This window comes from Pleurodeles waltl, chromosome 4_2 (genome assembly GCF_031143425.1).
Source record: "Pleurodeles waltl isolate 20211129_DDA chromosome 4_2, aPleWal1.hap1.20221129, whole genome shotgun sequence".
Classification (NCBI taxonomy): Eukaryota; Metazoa; Chordata; class Amphibia; order Caudata; family Salamandridae; genus Pleurodeles; species Pleurodeles waltl.
The window spans coordinates 370371905-370396420 of NC_090443.1; the positions used below are offsets into that span (position 1 = coordinate 370371905).

General features: G+C 41.5%; 1 protein-coding gene across 1 annotated transcript in view; it reads left to right on the forward strand.

The window, feature by feature from the left end:
- ABCD3 (ATP binding cassette subfamily D member 3) overlaps positions 1-23883 on the forward strand; it is a 217195-nt gene extending 193312 nt beyond the window's left edge. The window contains exons 20-23 of the mRNA XM_069231477.1: positions 6091-6210; positions 11279-11383; positions 19441-19497; positions 22149-23883. Of these exons, the coding sequence (XP_069087578.1) occupies positions 6091-6210; positions 11279-11383; positions 19441-19497; positions 22149-22226 (360 nt within the window). The 3' untranslated portion in view covers positions 22227-23883. The remainder of the gene's footprint in view (positions 1-6090; positions 6211-11278; positions 11384-19440; positions 19498-22148) is intronic.
- The last annotated feature ends 633 nt before the right edge of the window (positions 23884-24516 follow it).

Sequence of the window (24516 nt, forward strand, 5' to 3'; positions counted from 1 at the left end):
ACACAAGCCAGCACCTCACAGGCAACACCGTCCAGTTACCAGGGACAGTACAGAGGAGGTTTTCGGGGACAATATAGAGGAGGGCAATTCCCTAGGAATAGGGGAAAATTTCAAAGCCCCAAAACCCCTACTACTAAGCAGTGACTCACATGTCACTCACCCCATCCACACAACACCAGTGGGGGGAAGAATAGGTCATTATTACAAAGCATGGGAGGAAATCACTACAGACACTTGGGTTCTAGCAATTATCCAACATGGTTATTGCATAGAATTTCTACAATTCCCTCCAAACATACCACCAAAAGCACAAAATTTGACAAAACATCATTCCAATCTCCTGGAGATAGAAGTGCAGGCACTATTGCAGAAGAATGCAATCGAATTAGTACCAAACACACAAATAAACACAGGAGTTTACTCACTGTACTTTCTGATACCAAAGAAGGACAAAACGCTGAGACCAATCCTAGACCTCAGAATAGTAAACACATTCATCAAATCAGACCACTTTCACATGGTCACACTACAAGAAGTGTTACCATTGCTAAAACTACACGACTACATGACAACTTTAGACCTCAAAGACGCGTATTTCCATATACCAATACACCCATCGCACAGGAAATACCTAAGGTTTGTATTCAAAGGAATACATTACCAATTCAAGGTATTGCCTTTCGGATTAACAACCGCACCAAGAGTCTTTACCAAATGTCTAGCAGTAGTCGCTGCACACATCAGAAGGCAGCAAATACATGTGTTCCCATATCTAGACGACTGGCTAATCAAGGCCCATTCGTTAATAGAGTGCTCAAACCACACAAATCAGATCATACAAACCCTCTTCAAACTAGGGTTCACCGTCAACTTCACGAAATCCAACATTCTGCCGTGCAAGGTACAACAATACCTAGGAGCCATAATAGACTCAACAAAAGGAGTAGCCACTCCAAGTCCCCAAAGAATCCAAAATTTCAACAACATCATACAACACATGTATCCAACACAAAAGATACAAGCAAAGATGATATTACAACTCCTAGGCATGATGTCTTCATGCATAGCCATTGTCCCAAACGCAAGACTGCACATGAGGCCCTTACAACAGTGCCTAGCATCACAGTGGTCACAAGCACAGGGTCATCTTCTAGATCTGGTGTTAATAGACCGCCAAACTTACCTCTCGCTTCTATGGTGGAACAACATAAATTTAAACAAAGGGCGGCCTTTCCAAGACCCAGTGCCACAATACGTAATAACAACAGATGCTTCCATGACAGGGTGGGGAGCACACCTCGATCAACACAGCATACAAGGACAATGGAACGTACATCAAACAAAACTGCATATAAATCACCTAGAACTGCTAGCAGTTTTTCAAGCACTAAAAGCTTTCCAACCAATAATAGTTCACAAATACATTCTCGTCAAAACAGACAACATGACAACAATGTATTATCTAAACAAACAAGGGGGGACACACTCCACGCAGTTAAGCCTGCTAGCACAAAAAATTTGGCGTTGGACAATTCACAACCAAATTCGCCTAATAGCACAATTTATACCAGGGATTCAGAATCAACTCGCAGACAATCTCTCTCGAGATCACCAACAGGTCCACGAATGGAAATTCACCCCCAAATTCTGAACACCTATTTCAAACTCTGGGGAACACCTCAAATAGACTTGTTTGCGACGAAGGAGAACGCAAAATGCCAAAACTTCGCATCCAGATACCCACACAAGCAGTCCCAAGGCAATGCCCTATGGATGAACTGGTCAGGGATATTTGCTTACGCTTTTCCTCCTCTCCCTCTCCTTCCTTATCTGGTAAACAAACTCAGTCAAAACAAACTCATATTAATAGCACCAACTTGGGCAAGGCAACCCTGGTACACAACGCTGCTAGACCTATCAGTAGTACCCCACATCAAATTGCCCAACAGGCCAGATCTATTGACACAACACAACCAAAAGATCAGACACCCAGATCCAGCATCGCTGAATCTAGCAATTTGGCTCCTGAAATCCTAGAATTCGGGCACTTACAACTTACCCAAGAATGTATGGAAGTCATAAAGCAAGCCAGAAGGCCATCCACCAGGCACTGCTATGCAAGTAAATGGAAGAGGTTTGTTTGCTACTGCCATATTAATCAAATCCAACCATTACACACGACTCCAAAACATGTAGTGGGTTACTTGCTTCACTTACAAAAATCTAACCTGGCTTTCTCTTCCATTAAAATACACCTTGCAGCAATATCTGCATACCTGCAGACTACCTATTCAACTTCCCTATATAGGATACCAGTCATTAAAGCATTCATGGAGGGCCTTAAGAGAATTATACCACCAAGAACACCACCTGTTCCTTCATGGAACCTAAATGTTGTCCTAACTAGACTTATGGGTCCACCTTTTGAACCCATGCACTCCTGCGAAATACAGTTCCTAACCTGGAAGGTTGCATTTCTCATCGCCATTACTTCCCTAAGAAGAGTAAGCGAGATTCAGGCATTTACAATACAAGAACCTTTTATACAACTACACAAGAATAAGGTCGTCCTAAGGACTAATCCAAACTTTTTACCTAAGGTTATTTCACCATTCCATCTAAATCAAACAGTGGAACTTCCAGTGTTCTTTCCACAGCCAGATACCGTAGCTGAGAGGGCACTACATACATTAGATGTCAAAAGAGCATTAATGTATTACATTGACAGAACAAAGAACATCAGAAAGACTAAACAACTATTTATTGCATTTCAAAAACCTCATGCAGGAAACCCAATATCAAAACAAGGTATAGCCAGATGGATAGTTAAATGAATCCAAATCTGCTACCTTAAAGCTAAACGACAGCTGCCCATTACACCAAGGGCACACTCAACCAGAAAGAAAGGTGCTACCATGGCCTTTCTAGGAAACATCCCAATGCAAGAAATATGTAAGGCAGCCACATGGTCTACGCCTCACACATTCACCAAGCACTACTGTGTAGACGTGTTATCCGCACAACAAGCCACAGTAGGTCAAGCCGTATTAAGAACATTGTTTCAGACTACTTCCACTCCTACAGGCTGAGCCACCGCTTTTGGGGAGATAACTGCTTACTAGTCTATGCAAAACATGCGTATCTACAGCGACAGATGCCATCGAACTGAAAATGTCACTTACCCAGTGTACATCTGTTCGTGGCATCAGTCGCTGTAGATTCGCATGTGCCCACCCGCCTCCCCGGGAGCCTGTAGCAGTTCGGAAGTTACCTTCAACTATTTGTATATATATCATTTCAACCTTAAATAAGTACATACTTAGTCACTCCATTGCATGGGCACTATTACTACAATTCAACTCCTACCTCACCCTCTGCGGGGGAAAAACAATCGAAGATGGAGTCGACTCCCATGCGCAATGGAGACAAAAGGAGGAGTCACTCGGTCCCGTGACTCGAAAGACTTCTTCGAAGAAAAACAACTTGTAACACTCCGGCCCAACACCAGATGGCGAGCTATGCAAAACATGCGAATCTACAGCGACTGATGCCACGAACAGATGTACACTGGGTAAGTGACATTTTCATTCTAGCATTTGAGATGAGGGAAAGGAATGTTTAATTGTGTAATTGTCATAGTATGACATGCTCATGCTGCCTCTAGTTTTTGTAGGTGCGATATGTCCAGTGTGATTCAGACTTGCCAATATCATGTCTGACTCTGTGATGAAGCTGTGAGGTAGGATTGCCAGTAATTTAGTTAAATAATATATTTCAGAAGGCGTATTAACCTTTTTGGACATTGATTTTATGTCCATCACAGACAGTGCTTGATTTTTTCCAAAATTGGACCAAGTTTTAAAAGCTATTAAAATGTATGTATGTTGCCCTCAAAGGAGGTCTTGCCTCTTGAGAGATCCAGATCCCTAAATGCTTAAAATGTACCAGTAGTTCCTGAAAACTAAGAGGTCAAACTGCATTTGTGCATCGGATATGGCTCGATGTAGGGGAAATAGGCATGACTTATCACAGTTGGTGTTAAGGCTAAAGAGTGTCCAACCCCATTCATCATTCCCACTGTTTCTTGAAGATGTACTAGTGGGTCTTCAGCACTGAGGCAAAAGCCATTGTATACATTGAGATTCTATGGCGAGTTCTGATAGTTTAATTCTCCTGACAGTTCATTATTTTCCTACATTGCATGCCAGCTCCTTCTCTAGCCAATACAGGATAGGACATAGGGAGTAATCTTTCCTGGTGCCCCTCTCCACTTTAAAATTAGAACAGACCTGTCCTGTCTTGCATTGAGCTATGAGAGTCCAGCTCATCATCTGGGATCAATTCACTTTCTTATCTAGGACATTCTCACTCACAACCATGGAGAAATCACGCACCCAGATCCCAAAACTCTCAACCTAGCATTTTGGCTCTTGAGGTCCTACAGTTTGGTTACCTTAATTTGCCACCAGAATGTGTGGACATTCTTAAAGAAGCCTGTAGATCTACCACTAGAGCTTGCTATGCAGCAAAGTGGAAACACTTTGTCTGCTACTGTCACTCAAAAACAAATCAACCCTTTTAGAGTCACTGTACATGACATTGCTACCTATTTCACTTAAAAAAAGGCTAGGTTAGCATTCACATCTATAAGATTACATTTTGCTGCAATCGGAGCGTATCTCCAAAATAGGCAACGCCTTTCTTTGTTCAAGGTCCCAGTGATTAAATCCTTCATCGATGGGCTCAAAAGAGTTATTCCACCACAGATTCCATTCGTACCTTCATGGAACCGCAATATTGTTCTCACAAGACTCATGACTTTCCCATTTAAACCCCTACATTCATGCCTCCTTCAGTTCCTTTGTTAAAAGGTGACATTTGTAGTCGCCATCACTTCTAGACGTGTTAGTGAGCTTCAAGCCTTAACCTTGAAAGCACCTTTCTTCCAACTACTTAGAGACAGAGCAGTTTTGCTCACCAACCCTAAATTTCATCTTAAAGTGGTTTCTCATTTTCACTTCACAATTGATTGAGTTGCCAGTTTTTTTCCCACAACCAGATTTTGTTGCAGAAAGAGATCTTCATACATTAGAAGGTAAAAGAGCCCTTATGCTCTATATTGATACAGCTAACACTTTCGGAAAAAGTTATCACATTTTTTTGTTGCCTTTTCATCTCTACATAAAGGCAACCGTATATCCTAAACAGGCATAGCCCGATGAATAGTAAAATGCATTCATACTTATGTTAAAGCCAAAAGACCTTTACCTTCTCTTCCCAGAGCACACACTACTTGAAAAAGAGAACATCAATAGCTTTTCTAGGAAACATCCCAATAGCTTACATATGTAAGGCAGCTACATGGCCCACACCACACACTTTCAACAAACGTGTGGATGTTTTAGCATGCAAACAAGCCAGTGTTGGTCAGGCAGTGCTATGTACTGTTTTCCAAACAACTGCAACACCCACCATTTCTGAGGGGGGCTGTTTTTACAGCCTGTGCAGAGCACGTGTATCTTCAGCCACACATGCAGAGAACAGAATATGTTACCTACCTTGTAAGCATTTGTTTGTGGCATGTAGTGCTGTAGATTCACATGCACCAACCTCCACCCCGGACACCTGTGGCCATTGCAGTTCGTTCTATTCTTTCACGTGGACATCTCATAATTTACACTTACTTTACACTCTATTCTCAAGCACCTGTGGGAAAACAATCTAACAATGGAGTTGATACCCATGCGCAATATCACAGAGATGGAGAAGTCAGTCTTCCTCGTGACTCAAAATACTTTATTTGGGGGGGGGGGGGGGGGGGGGAGACAACCAGCACACATCCGAACCCAACATTAAATGGCAGGAGCATGCAGAGCATGTAAATCTACAGCACTCCATGCCATGATTCAATTCTTACAGGGTAAGTAACCTTACTTACTTTTTGGGATGCTATGATCTTTAATGAAGTGCATTGTTCTCTTTTGATAAATCATGTGATCCTTTTGGTTAAGAATGCTCACCCAACTCACAAATTGCATTAATGTGCTGCAGAGGAGATCATTCAACTAAAATTGATTATTATTGTGACAGGTGCTGAAAGAATATCTTGATAACGTTCAGCTGGGTCATATCCTGGATCGTGAAGGCGGCTGGGATAGTGTTCAGGACTGGATGGATGTACTCAGTGGAGGGGAGAAGCAGAGGATGGCAGTGAGTTTTTTTTTTTTTTTTTTTTGTTCTTTTTTTTTGGTAAATGCATCCTCACCTGTTAAATTTTGGTGTGCATACTTTCAATAAAACACTTGCATTTGTCAAATTGGTAAAGCCTCTGATCAGAGGTAGCAGTGGGCAATCCAGATTGTAACATGTGCTTCGATATCAGATGTCTTAGGTTCTACAAAGTAATTTTGCTCCTATTGCCCTACCTCCCGTCCCCTTACCTCGTTTTTCACATCTTTATAACAGTTTAACATCACTTTGTATTTCATGAACCCTATATCATGTACGCTATTGGGGATCCTAGTCAGTGAACTTGGATTTATTTGTCTCCATTTTTGTTGCCTTCATTTTTGTCTACAAATTCAGAATGTTTTAGTTATTACATTTTCAGACAAATTTGCCTTCTGACTGTTCGTTCATTTTGAGAAGAACTCTCAGCTTGTATCAATTATTTGCTGAACACATCCCTGTTGTGAGAATCTCCTGGTGAACCTGAGCGTTGTTCTGCAGATTTTATGGGGTTGTTGTCCAGTCTTGGTTCCTATTAAGTGTTCTTCTGTAAAACTCAGCTTTGTGACTTCATATTTTTATGTAATCCATTCTTACCATTGACTACTAAAGACAGTTCAAAAATTCGCTTTTTAACTGTGGCTACTAACGAAAATGCTGAGAGCGAATTTTCGGGAGATCGTACCTTGTTGCTGAAGTTAGTGAAAATGCATGTTTCTTTTCAGTGTTAATTTCAAGTGCCTTTTGCTGGGTCTTGAGGAGGGACACTGTAATACTTGTGCCCTTTACAAAAAAAAAAAAAAAATAAGTGTGAGGCAACTACCGCCAGTGTCAATACTACTAACCCATCACTCTGTTATGTAAAGGAATAAACAGACCATCCAGGAAAACCTTCTACAGTACCTAGTTAATCAGCAAAACCTCTCCGGAGGTACAAGAACACTGAGAAGCAATCAGTATTTTCTCCAGGATGTACCCAACTTCAAAACTGGCATGGCTCAAAAGCAATCCTTACAAAAGAAGGAGTTTCAACATTGAACTCTCTACCACCTGATCTTATTATGCTCACTCTAACATGCACTTTTAGAAAGTACCTAAACCCAGACAGCACCAATAACTACCATCTTATCCAGTGTACACAGGCGTAACTATCTAAAGGTCTGTGTTCAATAGCTTTGCTAAATATTGCTAGTTTCTTTTACAGTTTCCCAGGCATAGAGATGCTCCGTTCAAGGGTTAGTGTGTAGCATTATGCCTCTTAAAACTCCAGTTATCTTTGTTAATATAACATTGTTTCATGTATAGGCCTCACATCTCCTGGTCGAAAATGCCCCAAATAAGTAAACCCTAGGTACAGTTCCTGCCATGATATAATATGATGCGGTTTACCCCAGATAAGTCTGGATCTACTGCAAGGCCCCTACCAGTACCCTGTTTGCTGATGTAAGAAGGTGTTGCTTCTGTGGTTGCTTCAGCTCAAGAACTTGGAAGGTCATTGGTGCCTGCTTCAGACTTTTTAAAATAACTCTTTAGTTGATGATGTCCTTTCCTGTTCCTTGAAAATCCCTTCTTTCCTAGTATCTAGAAACTGCCACGTTTAACCCCTTGTGAAGGTGAATCTTTTATGGTGTGAGCTTTAGTTGATCTCATCAGAGCACCCTCATCAAGACTTTTAGAGGTCATTATGCTAAGTGCCAACTGAGCTCCTAACAGACTCCTTACTAGCCCTCATATTGTTGGCAAAAATGCCTTTTTGTTCTTATTATCCTTGTGCATCCTAATTTCAGAATGATTGGAATGAATCAATCGGCTGTCCATGTAGAGATGTGCACTAACTGAGCTGTTTGTTACATGTTTGCCAATAACACTATTACTGACATTTTCCCGGATAGCAGAAGACTTTTCTTTTTAGTATTGAGGTTTCCCTACAGTAAGTCACATTGATAGATCAGTTCTAAGATCTCACATCTGATAAAGCCAGATAGTTTTCTTATGGTGATACCTATTGGCAAGTGCCCGAATGGGTCAAAACGTTCACAATCATTGATATGTTATGTGTATTTGTAAAGTGCAGTATCACCTGCGAGGGAATCCTGGTGCTAAGCATGTGTGTTGATGTATTGCTCTGCCTATGGTAGGTTGGTTGATTGAAAAGCCAAATCTTCGGCTTCTTGCAGAATTCAAGAAGAGAGGAGGAGAAGGCTCTTATGTGGCGTGGGAGGCCGTTCCAAGCTTGAGAAGTGATGTAAGAGAGTGCCTGTCCTCCTGAACTGGTTCTGGTTCTGTGAATGCGTGGGATGTGTGTGAGCAGGATTCCTGTTCAGGTAAGTGGGGCCTCAGTTGTGTATTGCCTTGAATGTGTGTGACGAGTTTGAAATGTGTGCCCTTTTTTATCGGGAGCCAGAGGAGCTCCCTGACGTGTGATGTGATGCAAGTTCGGTGTGGGAGGTTGAAGTTGATTCTGTCTGCCGGGTTCTGGATAGTTGGTACTTTTCTAGTGAGTTTCTTGGTGATTCAGGTGTAGAGGGCATTCTGTAGTCCAACTTGCTGGTGACCAGGGCACGAGTTACAGTTTTCCTAGCGCTGCTGGTGAGCCATTTGAATATCTTCCTCAGCATCTTCAGGAAGTGGAAACAGGATGCAGTGACGGTGTTGACTTGTGCTGTCATGTCCAGTTTGCGCTTGGTGATTATTCTGATGTTTCTGGCATGGGTGCTTGGTGTGGGAAAGACAGCATGTGGATAAACATACATAAGAGCTCCAGTGGATTGAACTGACTTATGTATCTCCATTTATTTTGTTCTGCTTCTCAGACATTTAATTCAACAGCCTGTGGGTTTCTATATGTATTAACGTTTCACTGGGCATCTGCTGTCTGCACTTTGTAAGTTGTATAATATTTGTAATAAGAGATTATGCAGCTACATTCGTGTGATGTTTCACACTAACAGTGGGTTCGTCTTGGGTCTTTATTATCACTGTATTATCCCTACCAATTATTACGGAAAAATTAAAAGTAAACGTTTTTAGAAAAACATTCATATAATGAACGTCAGGGAATCATTTCTCATTTTTCGTCTGTTATTGGGTGATAAGGGTTAGTCCTTTTGATCTCTACACTATCGCCTTAGCCACTGTTGGGTATCTTTATCTTATCTGCTTCGGAGATTCTTTTGGAGACGAGCAGCCCTGGTTTTAGGAGGTTAGTTCCAGTTTAGATTAGAAAGGGTTTTGCCATATTAATTTTAGTTAGTGCTTTGGGTTTTCGATTTAAATTCTTTTAAAAGAGAAATATGAATAGATTACCTACCAAGGCCCTTGCCCTCCTACCTCCTTTTTAGTGGGCACTTGGGTGAATTAGTAAAATCTCAGTATTGCCATTTTTGGTTTTACCATACCAGTATGTGGGTATCCTGGTTGGATTATGGGAATAAGATTCTTTTGGGCTACGGTTTAGTTGGCTGATTTATGCCATTGGCCTTTTTTGAGAGTGAAAACTCAACCTTCGCTCTCTGCACTCGCTGGCAGTTTCCTGTAGGTCACAAGTCGAGACTTTGTATTTTGTACACGATTGTGCATGTACACTTAAAAATATAACTATGTGCGTTGCACATAGCCAGGATCCAGTAAATGTCGTTCACCAGTTGTTGAATTGATATATAGGTTTCACTTGTGGTTGATATGGCGGTAGTGCTCCTTTCAGTAACTTCAAATGCACCGTAACATATTCCATCAATAGACTGAAATAGAAGGAGGTAATGCAAAGCCTTGCTTAAGTTTGTTCTCATAGGCATTTTGTTATGATCATTGGTTGTTAAATCTGATCTGCACCTGCTTATCAGTATCAGAATGCAAATGTTAATGTTGAAAACACAGTAGGTGTTGACTTTTAAAGCGTATTGCAAAGTAAGAACACAAAGCAGCTATTAGGCAGATGGTAGATGCAATGTTGAGCTTCCTGGGTATGTCTGTTAGTACTGCTTAATCTCTTTCCAGCCTTTGATAATGATTATCATGGGGCTCTTTTGCCCATCATGTCAACTCCCATGTTTTGCATCTGAATTCCCCAAAGTCTAAATTTGTCCTAAAGCGATGTGGCATTCCTCGGGTTCTGGCATCCATGCTTGTTGATATCTATATTGAACCACATGAAGATATGGTACATCCTACTATAATCTTCGAACACCATTACACTGAGGATGTCCTACTCTATCACAAGCAGACATATCCCCATCCCTCTGTCATCCATTATGTATAGGTTGTTTCCGAGGACTTTGCATTTTCACATTCTAAACTTCTGTTTGTTAATTTCTTTATTGTTTTTTAGCTGTAACCGTGTTACAGCTCATAAGAATATTTCTGCAAGATCGCCTTCATATATATAATACTTGACATATAACTCTTAATACGTTATAATCTGAAAGTCCTGCATTATTTATAATACTTCTTTGTACTGGAAGCCTTTTTTTATGTTTAGGTTGGTTTCATGGTCACTCTGGGTAACAAAAAGGGATCTACGAGCAATGTATTGGCATGTCATGTTGAAGGGAAGTAGGCTTTGGTGGATAATGGTTTGCATGGATTTTTCAATTATATCCTTGCCTCTAATTACATACATTTCATTACATATTAGGTTGTGCTAGTTTTGTCAACTATAATTGACCCTGTTCTTAACTCCTCCAAAACTGGTTATTTTCGCAATATGTTTTCTGTTAACTTTCTCTGCTAACTTCATTGCTGTTGCTTCCTGTCTCCTTGCTCTTTTTTCATAGTTATCTTTCCATTTCGTCTCTGGTACAGTACCTGCACTTTAGTCTTGGCTCCACTCTAAATTTTCACTCTCACATAGTTGTTTTGTTTCTACTATTCTGGATTTTCATTTTTCTATCGAGAAAAGTTGTCTTTTCTGCCTGCTTCAGTGTCCATGACTTCTTTGTACGCTAACCATCCTGAATGCCGTTTTCTCCAGCTTATCAAACACTTGCATATTATGTAATGGTCTTCTTTCCTATGTTGAAGATGAATCCTCTGAATTGTGTTTTTATTTTAGATGGCAAGGCTTTTCTACCATAAACCTCAGTTTGCCATATTGGATGAATGCACAAGTGCCGTCAGTGTTGATGTGGAAGGATACATTTATAGCCACTGCAGGAAGGTACGTGTCAAATATTTAGTCTAATGCCATTTTTCCTGTGTGAATTTGTTTGGGAAAATATGGTGCTATTAAATTAGGGATAGTACTGAAACCTATTCATGGTAACCATTAAGCCAGACTTTATGAAGAAGGCAGTCCATATGATATCTAGGTTTCAACTTAATTTGTTGAGGACCACAATGCAGCTACATAAAAAACTTTTATGTAGTCAGTGGTTAACCAGAAAACTAGACATTGTTGCGGACCAGACCGTCCCTCATACCATCATCCTTGAAAGAAGGATTTTTACCCCGATATTCATTTACCACCAGAGGAGGAGTATGCATATTTCCAGGGAAAACGAACATTTGAATAAGGTCACAAACTAAACCAAGGAATTTTCACGCATTTATTGGAGCTCCATCAAGAGGGCAGCTGGCTATGGTGTTAGTGGAGGTTTGATCCCCCTGGTGGGCTCAGCTCTCCCCTTATTACCATAGTTTGTCATTTTATCTTACGGAACCATTCAACAAAGGCTGTTTTCCCACCCACGTTTGTCACTTCAGACGTATGCAGAAGGAATGGAAATGTTAATCATCTGTGAGGAAAGCCAATTTTCGGTATTACTTGTAACCTTAGAAGCCATAAGGTAGCCGTTCTTCAGTCAAAGTTCGTGTGTCTAGTAAAATTATTTCTCTGGGCAGGTGCTTAATATCGTTCCCTATGCAGATAACAAAAATTACTCTTTGGAACAGAAGATATGTCACTGATGTTCTGGATCTTTTTTTTTACGTTGCATAAAGGCCGCTGTTCAACGTCTTAAAAAGTAGTGAAATGCTCTTACCTGATGGATCCCTCTTTTTCATTCTATGTTAAGAGAAGCTGGCCATATTAAGCCTTGGTTGTGCTACTCCTGCACTCAGAAGCCCGTAACATCTACACAGACTTTGACCTGAGAACCAAGATTTATTCCAAGCAGTTTTTCACTTGGGCATATATAATTACTTCAGTTGTATTCTTAATTGAGTAAAAATTGTGTGACCCTAAGCAAACCTGCATTTATACCACAAAAGACAGTGATTTCTCCTGAACTTGATCACAATTGTAGATTTGACCATACTTTTGTCTACAGCAGTGTTTGTTATTGCTAGATATCCAAACTGAGTGTCTTCTGTTATCTGTGAATGACACGCATACTGGCTGCCACAAAGCTACCAATATAATTTGCTTTTGTTGGTGTTATCATATTTGGTTGAGTTATTGACTCCAGATTGGTTCATAAGGTTACATACAGGGTACTGGTTTTGTGTGGAATTATCAGTTTAGTTTATTTGCTCACTTTGTAGTGGGTTTACTTAAAACAGTTTTCTAGATAATCGGTTTGTTACAAATTTTAGCAAGGGAAGTTCTTTTCCTTTTATGTTTAAGAATGGATGTTAATTGTAATAAAATTGAGTCTCTGAGTTTTAAAAAACATTTTCCTGGTGCTAACTGCAAACCTCCAGCTGGGCGCAGCATTTCATGACGTACCCATTAGTTTATTCTAATCGCCAGTTTGATCTTTATGAAGGTTGCCTTGTAGCACTTGAACACTATGCCAATCAGGTCAGAGTGCATCTTCCCAGGCTTTCTTTCAGGTGCAAGAGGCTGTAATCAACTAATTAATCTGTGTGTTAACTGCATCCGTAACAAACGTTTTCATCCAAGCACCTCCGGTTTCTGGTGATGCCTGACCTGAAACCATTGAATACACTTTTGTTCTTCAAAAGATTCCATTAACCCTGCACATGATATCCAGTTCTTCCAGCATGCATAAAACTCGGCACTCACAGAAGACAACGAACCATAGGTGCAGAATAAGGGTGCTACAGATTTTACAGGGCAGAAGCCAAAAGGATGCCTCACCTCCAAGGATCAAAACAAAAATTACTGGGCCCCTGGAACTATAATCGTCTGGTACCGAACAATGGGCACCCGATAGCTTTATATAAGATTATTCCAGCCACCACTTGCTTTGGTTGTGGATGCAAAAACAAGCCTACTGGATTGTAGAGTCCACTGGTGTAAAAAGATGTAGGACAGAAAAATGAACCCCTTACAGACGTCCTACTGGGTACTTGGTCCAAAGCCAGCAAGGGTCTTCTGTGAGCAGAACTATTGCCTGCTGCCATCGCCTTGCTCCAGGTTTCCTGATGCAACATCCCACCCCTGAGAGCTTGGTTATCCAAGCCTCCACTTCCCAGGGTGCGTTCCTTTCCACACCCCCGGAAAGGGAATCCAAGAGACTGGACACACTTGAGAAGAAAATGTTTTCTTCCTTCAGCCTGGCATTGAGGTCTGTCAACACTGCATGCCTTTTGGGCCTCTATTCCCGCACTCTGTGAGAAACGGTTGCGCAAGTGCTGCCACAGGTCCTGAAGGAGGACTGGGCTGTACTTTACCAAGCAGTTGGTGATAGGAGAGACGCAGCAAAGTTCACTATCTGATGTGGACTGGACATGACCGACTCGCTGGGCAGAGTGGTTGCATCGCCAGTGGCCCCTAGGTGCCATGCCTGTTAGGAGACTTCTGGCTTTTTGGGGAGATGTGCTCTCTAACCTTATGGACAGGCCCTTTGATAGCACCTGTCCCTTTAGGGAGAAAGCAAACTGCCCAGCCTCTGTGTGGCCAAGGAAGTGGGATCCACCATCCTTGTGGATCAGGGAGCCAGCAGTCTGACGAGTCCACTGTCTCCAAACCTTCGTATTGTGACACTTCCCTACCAGGGACCAGTGGGAGGCAGGATCCCACATCACCTGCTCCACTGGCAGTCAATCACATCAGGTGGGTTTGCAGGTAGTCCGAAGAGGCTACTCCCTCCCCTTCAAGACTATCTCTCTGTCCGTGCCACCATCCTACAATCGACTAAAGGAGGATCACTTGGCACTTCTCTGTGTGGAAGTTATTCCTGCTATTCTTTGGTGCCCAAAAAGGACAAGGGCCTCTGCCCTATCCTAGATCTTTGATCCCTCAATCTTTCTCAAGAAGGAGACGTTCAAAATGCTCACTCTGGTTTTATCTGCCCTGGACCCGGGAGACTGGATGGTATTGTTAGACTTGCAAGACGCTTATTTCCATAACCCCAGCCTGCATGCCCACAGATGTTGCTTGCAGTTCACGGTGAGCCACGAGCTCGTTCAGTTCACCGTGCTCTCTTTTGGCCTTATCAGCACCCCTTGAGTGCTTGCCAAGGTAATGGCGGTGGTTGTAGCTCATCTGTGCAGGTCAGGGGTATCAGTCTTCTCCTAACTAGGTGACTGTCTGTTGAAGGCAGGATCGCCCCAGGCTTCATGTCTCCCACCTCCAGACTACAGCGGACCTGCATTCGCTGGGGTTAACTGTAAACGCGCCAAAGTCACACATGACTCCTCCCTTTCATCTGAGCTGTTCCTGACAGTGCAGTTTCAGGCTTGACCACCCGTGCGGCGAGTCCAGGATATTCAGGGTATGATACTGATCTTTCAGTCTCTATCCTGGATTTCAGTGAGAATGACTCTGAGGGTGCTGGGCTTCATAGCCTCCTGCTTTCTGGTAGTGACTTATGCCAGATGGCATATGCGTGCTCTGCAGTGGGATCTGAAGTTCCAGTGGGTGCAGCATCGGAGAAATCTCTCCGACATGGGGGAAAACTGCATGAGATCTGAAGTGTTGGCTAACAAAGCGAGTTTGGGTCAGGGGCATAGCCCTCTCCCTCCCCCAGGTAGTGACAGATGCATAACTCTTAGGTGGCCATCTGGGAGAGGCGGAGATCAGAGGCATCTTGCCCCCATTGGAGTCCAGACTCCACATCAACCTGTTAGCTCTGGGCAATATACTAGTATTGGGAGCATTTTGTTCCCTCACTTTCAAAGGGAGGGCAATGCAGGTGTTCACAGAAAATACCACTGCCATGTGGTACTGCAACAAGCAGGGTGGAGTGCGGTCATGGACTCTTTGTCTAGAGGCTCTTCCCCTTTGGGCGTGGCCGAAACATGAGGGCATTTCCCTGATCGTTCAACCTCTGGTCTCTCTGAATGTCAGAGCGGATTAATTCAGCCTACAATGCTTAGTCAATCACAAATGGCATCTCCATCCAGAGGTGACACAGTGTCTCTTTCAAATGTGGGTAGAGCCTTGGTTAGATCTGTTCGCAAAGAATGCGCAATGTCAGCAGTTTTGCACATTGGAGTTTCTAAGGCGGCAATTGCTCTGCAATGTTTTTTGTCTCAAGTGGAACTCAGGATTCCTGTGCACCTTTCCGTAGAGTCTGGTATGTCGAGCTACTGAACATGGCCTTTGATCCTCCGATCAGACTACCCCTTCGAGAGGATCTTCTGCCTGTCTAGTCCCTGTCTTCTTGCATGGAGATTGAGCGGCGGCAATTGATAACCTTATAGACCTTGTGCGGAAAGTCAAAAGCTACCTTGGCAGCCAGGCGTCCCTCCACCAAAATGGTATATGCCTGCCCTTGAAAGAAATTTGTAACATGGTTCACAAACAAGTCTGTTGACCCCCTTTCTGCCCCTCATTCTGAGGATCTCTTGCCTATACTTTCCCTGGTCCAGTAGGGCTTTGCTATGGGTACTCTCAAGTCACATATCTGCTGTCCTTGTGTTTTTGAGGTTGCCTGATCAACATTCTCTGTTTAAGTCGTCAATTGTATATAGGTTCTTTAAAGGCCTTACTTGTGTTTCCTCCATCCCCATTCATTATGCCCCAATGGGATTTGAATTTGGTTCTGACATTGCTAATGTGTGCTTCTTTTCAGCATTTCCAAAATTGTCCTCTCAGGCTTCTCACCTTGAAAACAGCCTTCTTTGTTGCCATTATTTGTGCTGGAAGGGTGAGCGAGCTGCAGGCATTGTCATCTAAGCCACCCTATCATTCCATCTATCCTGACTAAGTGGTGCTTCGCGCTACGGCTCCTTTTTTCCAAAAGTGGTCACGCCCTTTCATGTAGGCCAATCCATCACCTTGCCTACTTTTTACATACCCACTCATCCTACTAAGGAAGAGAGGAGACTCCAGTGCCTTGACCCAAAAAGAGCATTGGCTTTCTGATATCTTTAATTGCACAAAAGTGTTCCGGGTAGATGGTAAACTCTGTTGGTTATATGGGTGCAAAGAAAGGTCGGGCATAGGAAAAGCGGGCCATCTCCTGATGGGTCGTTCTGTGTATTAAAATCTGCTACGCACTGGCCAAGAGGCAACCATCTGAAGGTTTGCATGCTCATTCTACTACAGCAACGGCTGCAACCACTGCGTTAGCATGCGGAGTTTCAGTCCTTGATATCTGTCAGGTGGCAACGTGGGCATCCTTGCACACGGTCACCAAACACTACTGTCCAAACAGTCACGTCCATAGGGACGGGGACTTTGCACATTTGGTCCTGCAGGATTTTCTAGTTTGATCTTGGTTTGCAGACCCACCTCCTGGGATGCTGTTGCTTGGGTATCTTTTCAAAAGGTTTGGAATCTGCAACTATAAGTCTCTATCAGATGAACAAGTGCTTGGATATCCGCCCGGTGAGAAGCCATGCTTTACAAATACTTGATTGATTGATTAGCAAGTTACTTACCTTCGGTAATGCCTTATTTGGTAGAGACATATTCTAGTTGCAGATTCCTCACCAACCCACGCATTCTCCCCGCTCTGCTAACTGATTTCTAGGGACAGGGACTCCCTTTCAGGGCCTTAGTTTTGACACACCAGTTGTCAATGTTCTTCATGGCTCTGCGCTTCTGCCATGGAAAGTTGCAAAAAGAAACTGACATCAGTGCCCTGGGGTGGCGCCTATACCTGACCCACAACGTCATATCCAGCCTGTATGATGCTGAATACAGATGCAGAGCCGATCAACGCTACGTAACGGCACACAGGGGTGCTGCTCAATAAAAATCTCTGGATTCAGACTGACGCCTGGGGGAATCTTCAACTAGAATATGTCTCTACCAGATAAGGCATTACTGAAGGTAAGTAACTTGCTCTTTTGGTGCTGTGGCCCCTGCAAGAGCTTAATTGATCGAACGTCTAGGAGTGTATTACTTCATGTATATGGTGAGCTGTGAGGGGGTGCAGTGGTTCATGATCTTGACCAGGAACATAAAGCAGATTTGCTTTGGTTGTCCAAGTTAGTTGTGGCTTTTTTTTTTTTTTTTTTTTTTACGAGAGACAGATTACCTAAGAGATTTTCAGGCTGTGGTTGCAGCCTCTCCCCACCCACCTACCCCTTTTTTCTTGTGATTCCTTTAATAACACCACATTGAAGAACAACAGTAGCGATTTTGAGCCAGATAGGATATATGCTGTTGATACTGTTCTTACATGGAGCAGCAAATATAAGAACTGCATGGTGCTCAGCTGCTGTGGACAGATGACAGATTTTTGCAGCTCTTTGTATCAAATGGATGTGAATTAATACCACCAAACTTCATTTATGTTTGACAGAAGTTTGGAGGGCATTGTAGCTGTAATACCCAGCTATCATATTTTTCATGCATAGTACGAAGTATTATCATTTATTCATTTTGTTGTGAATTACCGAGGATAGAAGAATGTTTGATTCATGTCCATCTATCTCAGTGCCTTTTGGTGGTTATTCGCTGATTTGAGTTGTGTCTTGAGACAAAGGGTGTTTTAGTTCTCATTATTAGGTGCCACCCAAGTTAGGCATAATTGAACATTTGAGGTTCTTTATTGGTGAATCTCTTTTGAGTGCTTTAAGGATTTGGTTTTCTTCATTCAGGGGTTTGATAGTGGTCAGGCAGTTTGACTCAGATTTGATTCTTGCATTGAATTTGGTTTGATATTATGTGGTCCATGATTGATCAAATTTGTGCCTGGTTGTTATGAACTGCTTTCATGTGTTGCGTGTTACGGTGTTGAACTAGATGGGTTTGTCTCCAAAAGACTGAAAAAAACCATCAGGTTTGTGGTTGTATAATTATTCACTTGCTCCACATAATGAACAGTAGTTTATTTGATGTTAGAGAAATCTGTCTCCTAACATTCAAAAAGTTGTGTCTTTTATGCTAGCGTCACAAGCACCTACTTTGGTGTTTGACTCTGTTTCAAAAATGTGTGAGGGCTCAATTGCTTTTGTGAGATTTTGAAATACGCACTTACTGCTGTACATCTACGTCACGTTTTTATGTTCAGTGTGTTGAACTACATCCTATGTATAGAAGTTTTTAGTGTGGTAATACTCTATTGCAGATATATTCTATTTTGACTACAGATGTCAGTCATGTGCTAGAGATATATCTAAATTATCAGTCTGCTATGAAAACGAAATGAGTGTTCCTTTATTTTATTTAAGATGAATCTACTAGAAAAGGAGATTTTATTTTGTGATAAAGCAAAAACTCTAAGGGGACGAGTCACAAAACCATGTGAATGTTTGAAGTAGTACTACATTCATTCTCTTTTACGACATCTTACATGCCTTTGTGAATCTGCCTAGAAATACTAAACTCTTTTTAACTAGTAGTGCAAACAGTGTAGAGCAGGGGTCTTCAAACTGGGGGGCGGGCCCTCTAGGGGGGCCTCAAGTGATCCCGGGGGGGGGAGGGGGTGCCAGGCTCTGGCCAAAAGAAAGATTATGCATGTAATAGTGCTTTTGTTTAAAGCAAAAGCATGTTTATTGCATTTGTAAAAAGGTAAAAGATCTTAACTGCAATGTTTAAATAAGTCTAGGCTTATTTAAACATTGCCAACTTAATAGAATGTTATGAAAAATTCAGAGAGGGGGGCCCGATTATTATTTTTTTCCCACTGGGGGGGCGCGGCATTAGCAAGTTTGAGGACCACTGGTGTAGAGTAATTTCTTGTTTGTGCCAATTGTATATGAATATTCCATGAGCATTGCAATTTTATTCCCATTGTATATGTGTTATAGACATTTCACAAAGTCATGTAAAAGTATGTAAAAGAGTGCTTCAGAAGTGCACTACTTCTTGTTCCCGTAAATTATTTCTATAAACGTAGGTAGATGTATATGTCCTGGGGAAATGATACAGATAAATGTTACTATGTATCTTTCATCTCTTTGTGTGTGTAGGTTGGCATTACGCTGTTTACCGTTTCTCACAGAAAGTCCCTATGGATGCATCATGAGGTATAGTATGCTATGTTTCTTTATAATCAGTACACTAAAGAGCATTTCTCTAGTTTAATCATAGTTTTTGAATCTTTAAAATTAAATGTGTGTCCTGTGTTAGAAAAGTTATTTTTGTAAATACTTGTTAAGACAGTGCCCTTTATTCAATTATGTTTATAATTTGTTTACCATCTACTTTAGTTTTTTTCAGTAGGCTTCTGATGTATTTCTCTTGTTAGAAGTTTCCAAAGTAGAGCTCCGCGTAATATCTGTAGTGTAGATATTTGTGATGCCACTGCATGTGCATTAAACCAATGGGTAATATCTGGAAAATGCTTAAAATTATCAGTAAATCCATTGTCTCTTCTGTTTTGTTAACTGTAGAAGAGTCACAATTCACCCATGAACTACTATGTCTGAGAGACTTTACAAGCCATTAAAGCTCCTTAGATAAAGCCAATATATAAGAAGAAGTCTGGCAAAGTGCACAGATTTCACTTCAAACCTGAATCAGATACTTCTGCTGGTACAATTGACGCACCTCCAAGAACTTAGGCTGGCTTCCCAGTGGAGATTCAAGATGTGTCTCTCGAGATCCTGGAGGATATGTGCTTGATAACCTGTTCTAATTGTTTAGTCGGCAAATGACATGAGTTCATATGTAATCAGGTCTATCTTGAATACAGAGGGCTTTCTTAGAGGTTCAAGAAGACATTTTAAAATCCTCTTTTTCCGGTTTAACTAGTTCTTTGGAATAAAAGGGCCAGGGCTTTAACTCTTTGCTCATGACTCTTTATTTGGTCCTAAAACACTTCGAGTATCAAGGGTCATATATGTCCTTTACCACCTGAATCACTATCTGACCAATTGACTCACAAATTGTCTTGCATTCCAAGGTGCACTGTGTGCTGCAATGTTTATAACCTTTGATCAATTTGAGGTATAAGAAATATTTTGTAAATTATGCAGCAGATGATGATTATTTATATAGTGCTGGAAATTCGTAGTAATCTGCAAAATGGGTGCTTTCCCATTGGCCTCAATTATAGATCATAGTCATCTTGTCAGAAATAATTTACTGAAACATCTCCTACAGTATTTTGCTTCATATGACTTCATTTAAAAATTTTACATTGTTAGAAAGCTTCAACATGGTGTTATACAATGGAAAATACTCACTGGGAGAAGAAACCAATGCCAGATGCACACTAACACACAGAACGAAGCAATGCAACCATGTGTGTTATTTGATGAAGAATCAAAGTGATCCTGATTATGTCAGAGACCGCTGCACTTTGAGTTTGTGCATTTTTCCTGGCCAAAATGTCACGAGTATCAGAGTTTAGATGTAGGGATTTGTTTTTATTATCTCACAAAGTCACTTAGTTTGTGAGTTGAGTCTTGCCGACCTGAATTGTTTCAAATTTTGAAACCAGACTTGACAATGATTTGTCTGACTATGAGGCAGCAAGGTATAATGGGAGTATTATTCGTGGTCCTGCGGGCGATGGTACTAGGTCTGCACCTCTTAGCCTACACCAAGTTACTGTATACCAACCCGTCCTCCATGGTGTGACACCTTATCTCACTCCCCCTTCCTATCAGTCACAAAACACAGCAAGGTTGTCCTCTATACTGTTCTCCATTGCTATGGAACCGCTGTTAATTAATTAACATGCAGTACATCCATTGTAGAAATCTGTGTGTACCCTGAAGTTCACAAGTTAGAATCTTGGCAGCTCGCTCGTTTGTTGACCCTTTGCCGTGGGAAAGAAATACCCTTGAGGTGAGTGATAGCAACACCTGTTATTACAGCAATAACGTTGGATTCTGTGATCCCTGTATAAACGGCAAGCTCAAATTTCTTTATAATCAGAGACTTGTGATGAACTGAGAAGCCGATTATAAAGAAATGATTACAGTCGAGTTCGGATTTCACAGTGCCTGCCTCCAGAACCAGCTGCCGCGGTGAAACTTCAGGTCACCGCATGGAGCATAATTGAAGCCATTGATGCCGCTGTTTGAAGCAACAAACGGAACCTTGCTCTTGTTTCTTCTCTGTTTTAATATCTGACAATGACCAGCAGTGAGAATATGTGTTTATTTTTTGCACTCCTTAGAAAGGTGATGGTGAGACCATGTATTAAATGGGATAAAGTACCCCCTGGCACAAAATAAGGATGTTGCAAGTCGCCCCAGAGTTCCAAAACCTTGTAAAGGAACTCTTCCTCTGGCCTCATTGCTTTTTATGGTTATGGATCTCATCGGTGACTTGCAATATCCGTATAATGTACGCCGGAAGGTACTTTATCTGTAATATATACTCAAACACTTATTTTAAATTTAACTTAATTGAGCGTCACCCTGAAAAGCCAATATTCAGAGCCGTCAAGGAAATGGTAGAAACAATGCTCGCCTTATCAGCTCTACTGTTCACAACCAAAAATAGTTCAGCTATAGTATAATCATTTAGCTCACATATAATATAAAACATTGTATAAATTCAGGAGTAAATTGCATTCGTTCAGGAGGGTGGGCCAACTGAAGAGTGCTTGTAGTGCTATTAATTTTGTTTATTCCCACTGAAGGGTACAGGTCTGGGAAATTTATCCATTTGGACGAGACAGTTTTATTAATTGCAATTGTTTTTCTTTTCTTTACTCCCGCAGTACTATTTGCACATGGATGGAAGAGGCAACTATGAATTCAAGCAGATCACTGATGACACTATTGAGTTTGGCTCTTAAACGTTGCACCAATGGCACTTGATGCAAGAGACGAGCTTGATCATTGCAGACAACGCTTAGAATCTGAAATGCATTGTACATTAATCATATAAAACTTGTTTTTTAACAATTTGACTAAACATAGTATAATTCAGAACAATTCATGTTCTGTAAACGGTTTAATTTGTAGAATATTGTTAATTTGTGTATATGTTGGATTCTTTATTCTTTCTGTACTAAATATGTCTTTATTTTTGTTGTCAGAAAACTGCCTACATTAAGTTGGACTTAAATCACTGTTACCAGAGTCAACTTAAGACATTAACCATTTAGTTAAGAGTTTGACTTGAGTGAGCCCATCTGTGCTTAGGGTTGACATCTTTTCTTCTCATCTGCACTTTTTTTTGTCCGTCCAGTGTCTTTGAATGCTGGCACTTAAAGTAGAGAGCTGACTGGAGAACAGGAGAGAGTTTAACTCTCACCCGTTGCCCTGTCCACTGAGCGCTAGACTGATTATTTATTTACTGTCCCATATCTTTCCTAAGTGGCAAATGAGAGGCTCTCTTCATTCATTGAATGTTTTTTTGACTTTTATGGCTCCAGCAAGATGGGTTTTCTTTTGTAGAAGCAATTCAAAAGTATCCCTTACATTCTTAAGGATGGTATGCAGCACAGCTGTACAGTGAACTTCAATGGCCACAGGAAATATCTCCAAAAGTCGCATTTAGTTGCGCTGGTACTCTAGGGGATATCGACGTGTATGTTTTTCAACACTTTCAGCAGTATTCCCATAGTGGAGAATGTCTTTCTTCTGGTTACTACTTGACTATGCCGGTCTAAGCGATCCCCAGCTCCGAGGGAAAAGCGTCATTTAAAAAAAATATATATATACCTTCCGCTTGGTAGTGAGTGTACTGAGGAGTGCATACTGAGGAGTGCAGATATTTGTGATGCCTTCTTGCCATGTCTGGGACTTACTTGGTGGCAGCTGTGGAAAAAAACAGAATCCCCTCCTACACTGTCATTGTCACCCGTGGCCTGTGCAGTGCGTATGCCCCATTAGGATGGTAAACATCCTGTAGTAAGACTGATCACCTGAATCTATTGGCAGGCTACATCATGCATTGTGTTCAGCCTCCCTCCCTTGCAGTAACCTCAAATCATTCTCGTATAGGCATGGAGAGGCTAAGTCCTATACAGTGGGATATTAAGTAGCCATTCACAATAGAAACCATTTCTTATCCAGTGATCCTAAGTGACTTTAACATTGCTATTGTTGCATTTAATATCACTTGTGACCTTCATTGGACAAAGGATATACTAGCAAGAGTTCTGTGTACATTTTATTTCAAGTGATTTCACACATTATTCTGGTACAGCCACCTGCAAATAACCAAAATTCAATTGCCTGGGAAGGACTGACCCATTTGTATCTCCACCAAACCTACTTGAACTATTTTTATGAATGTTGTAATGAAATGACCAAATCTTCAAACAAATTTTAATAATTGACTAAGATTTGTATTCTGTTGAATTAAAACCATTTCTACAATGTAGGTATCCATACACTGCAGGTATGGTGGCAGTCGTGTGGTGTCCACACACGATATAACATAGAAATGCACTACATGATGGCATGCACTGAATATGCAATAAATTTGCCCTCTGAATCTTTTAAGCTCTGTATCAGTTTACTTTATTGTGAACAGGAGAGGCACCTATGGTACCTAATTCAAGAACGTGGACAATAGCTAGATTGAACACTATACATTTTTCATTGAAATGCTGAGATTTGGCTGTTACCCGAACAATCATCCTTGATGCATTCTACAAGTGTTGCAAATATTTTGAGACTGTGATTAGTTTTGACTCACAAAGCAGCTCATTCATTTCCATGGACTTGACTCTGTACTTGAAAATATTTTTGTGGCTCAACGGGTTTGCAATGAGAGTTTGTACTACGGTAGTACCTCTGCACCCACACTCTCGAGGCACAAATCCCTCCACATTCCATGTTGTTCCTCTTTTCAGTTCCGTTTCATGTACCACTCTCCCTTCACCACCTCCTTCCTCTCTGGCCCCTCAGCGCATCTTATCCTTCCAACTCTTTCCCTCCCTCTAATTTCGTTCAGGGTCCTCCAACCAACCAGTGTCCATCACTGGTTTTCCCTGGCCGCCTCCAACATGGCGCCACTGTTACTTGCTCAGCTTCACGTGCGCTTGTTGTGGCTTTCACCATCGCAGCTCATTGGGTGGGTGCATGAGCTATCAGTGTCCGAGACTTTTGAACTGCTCTCCTTTTGCTGCATCA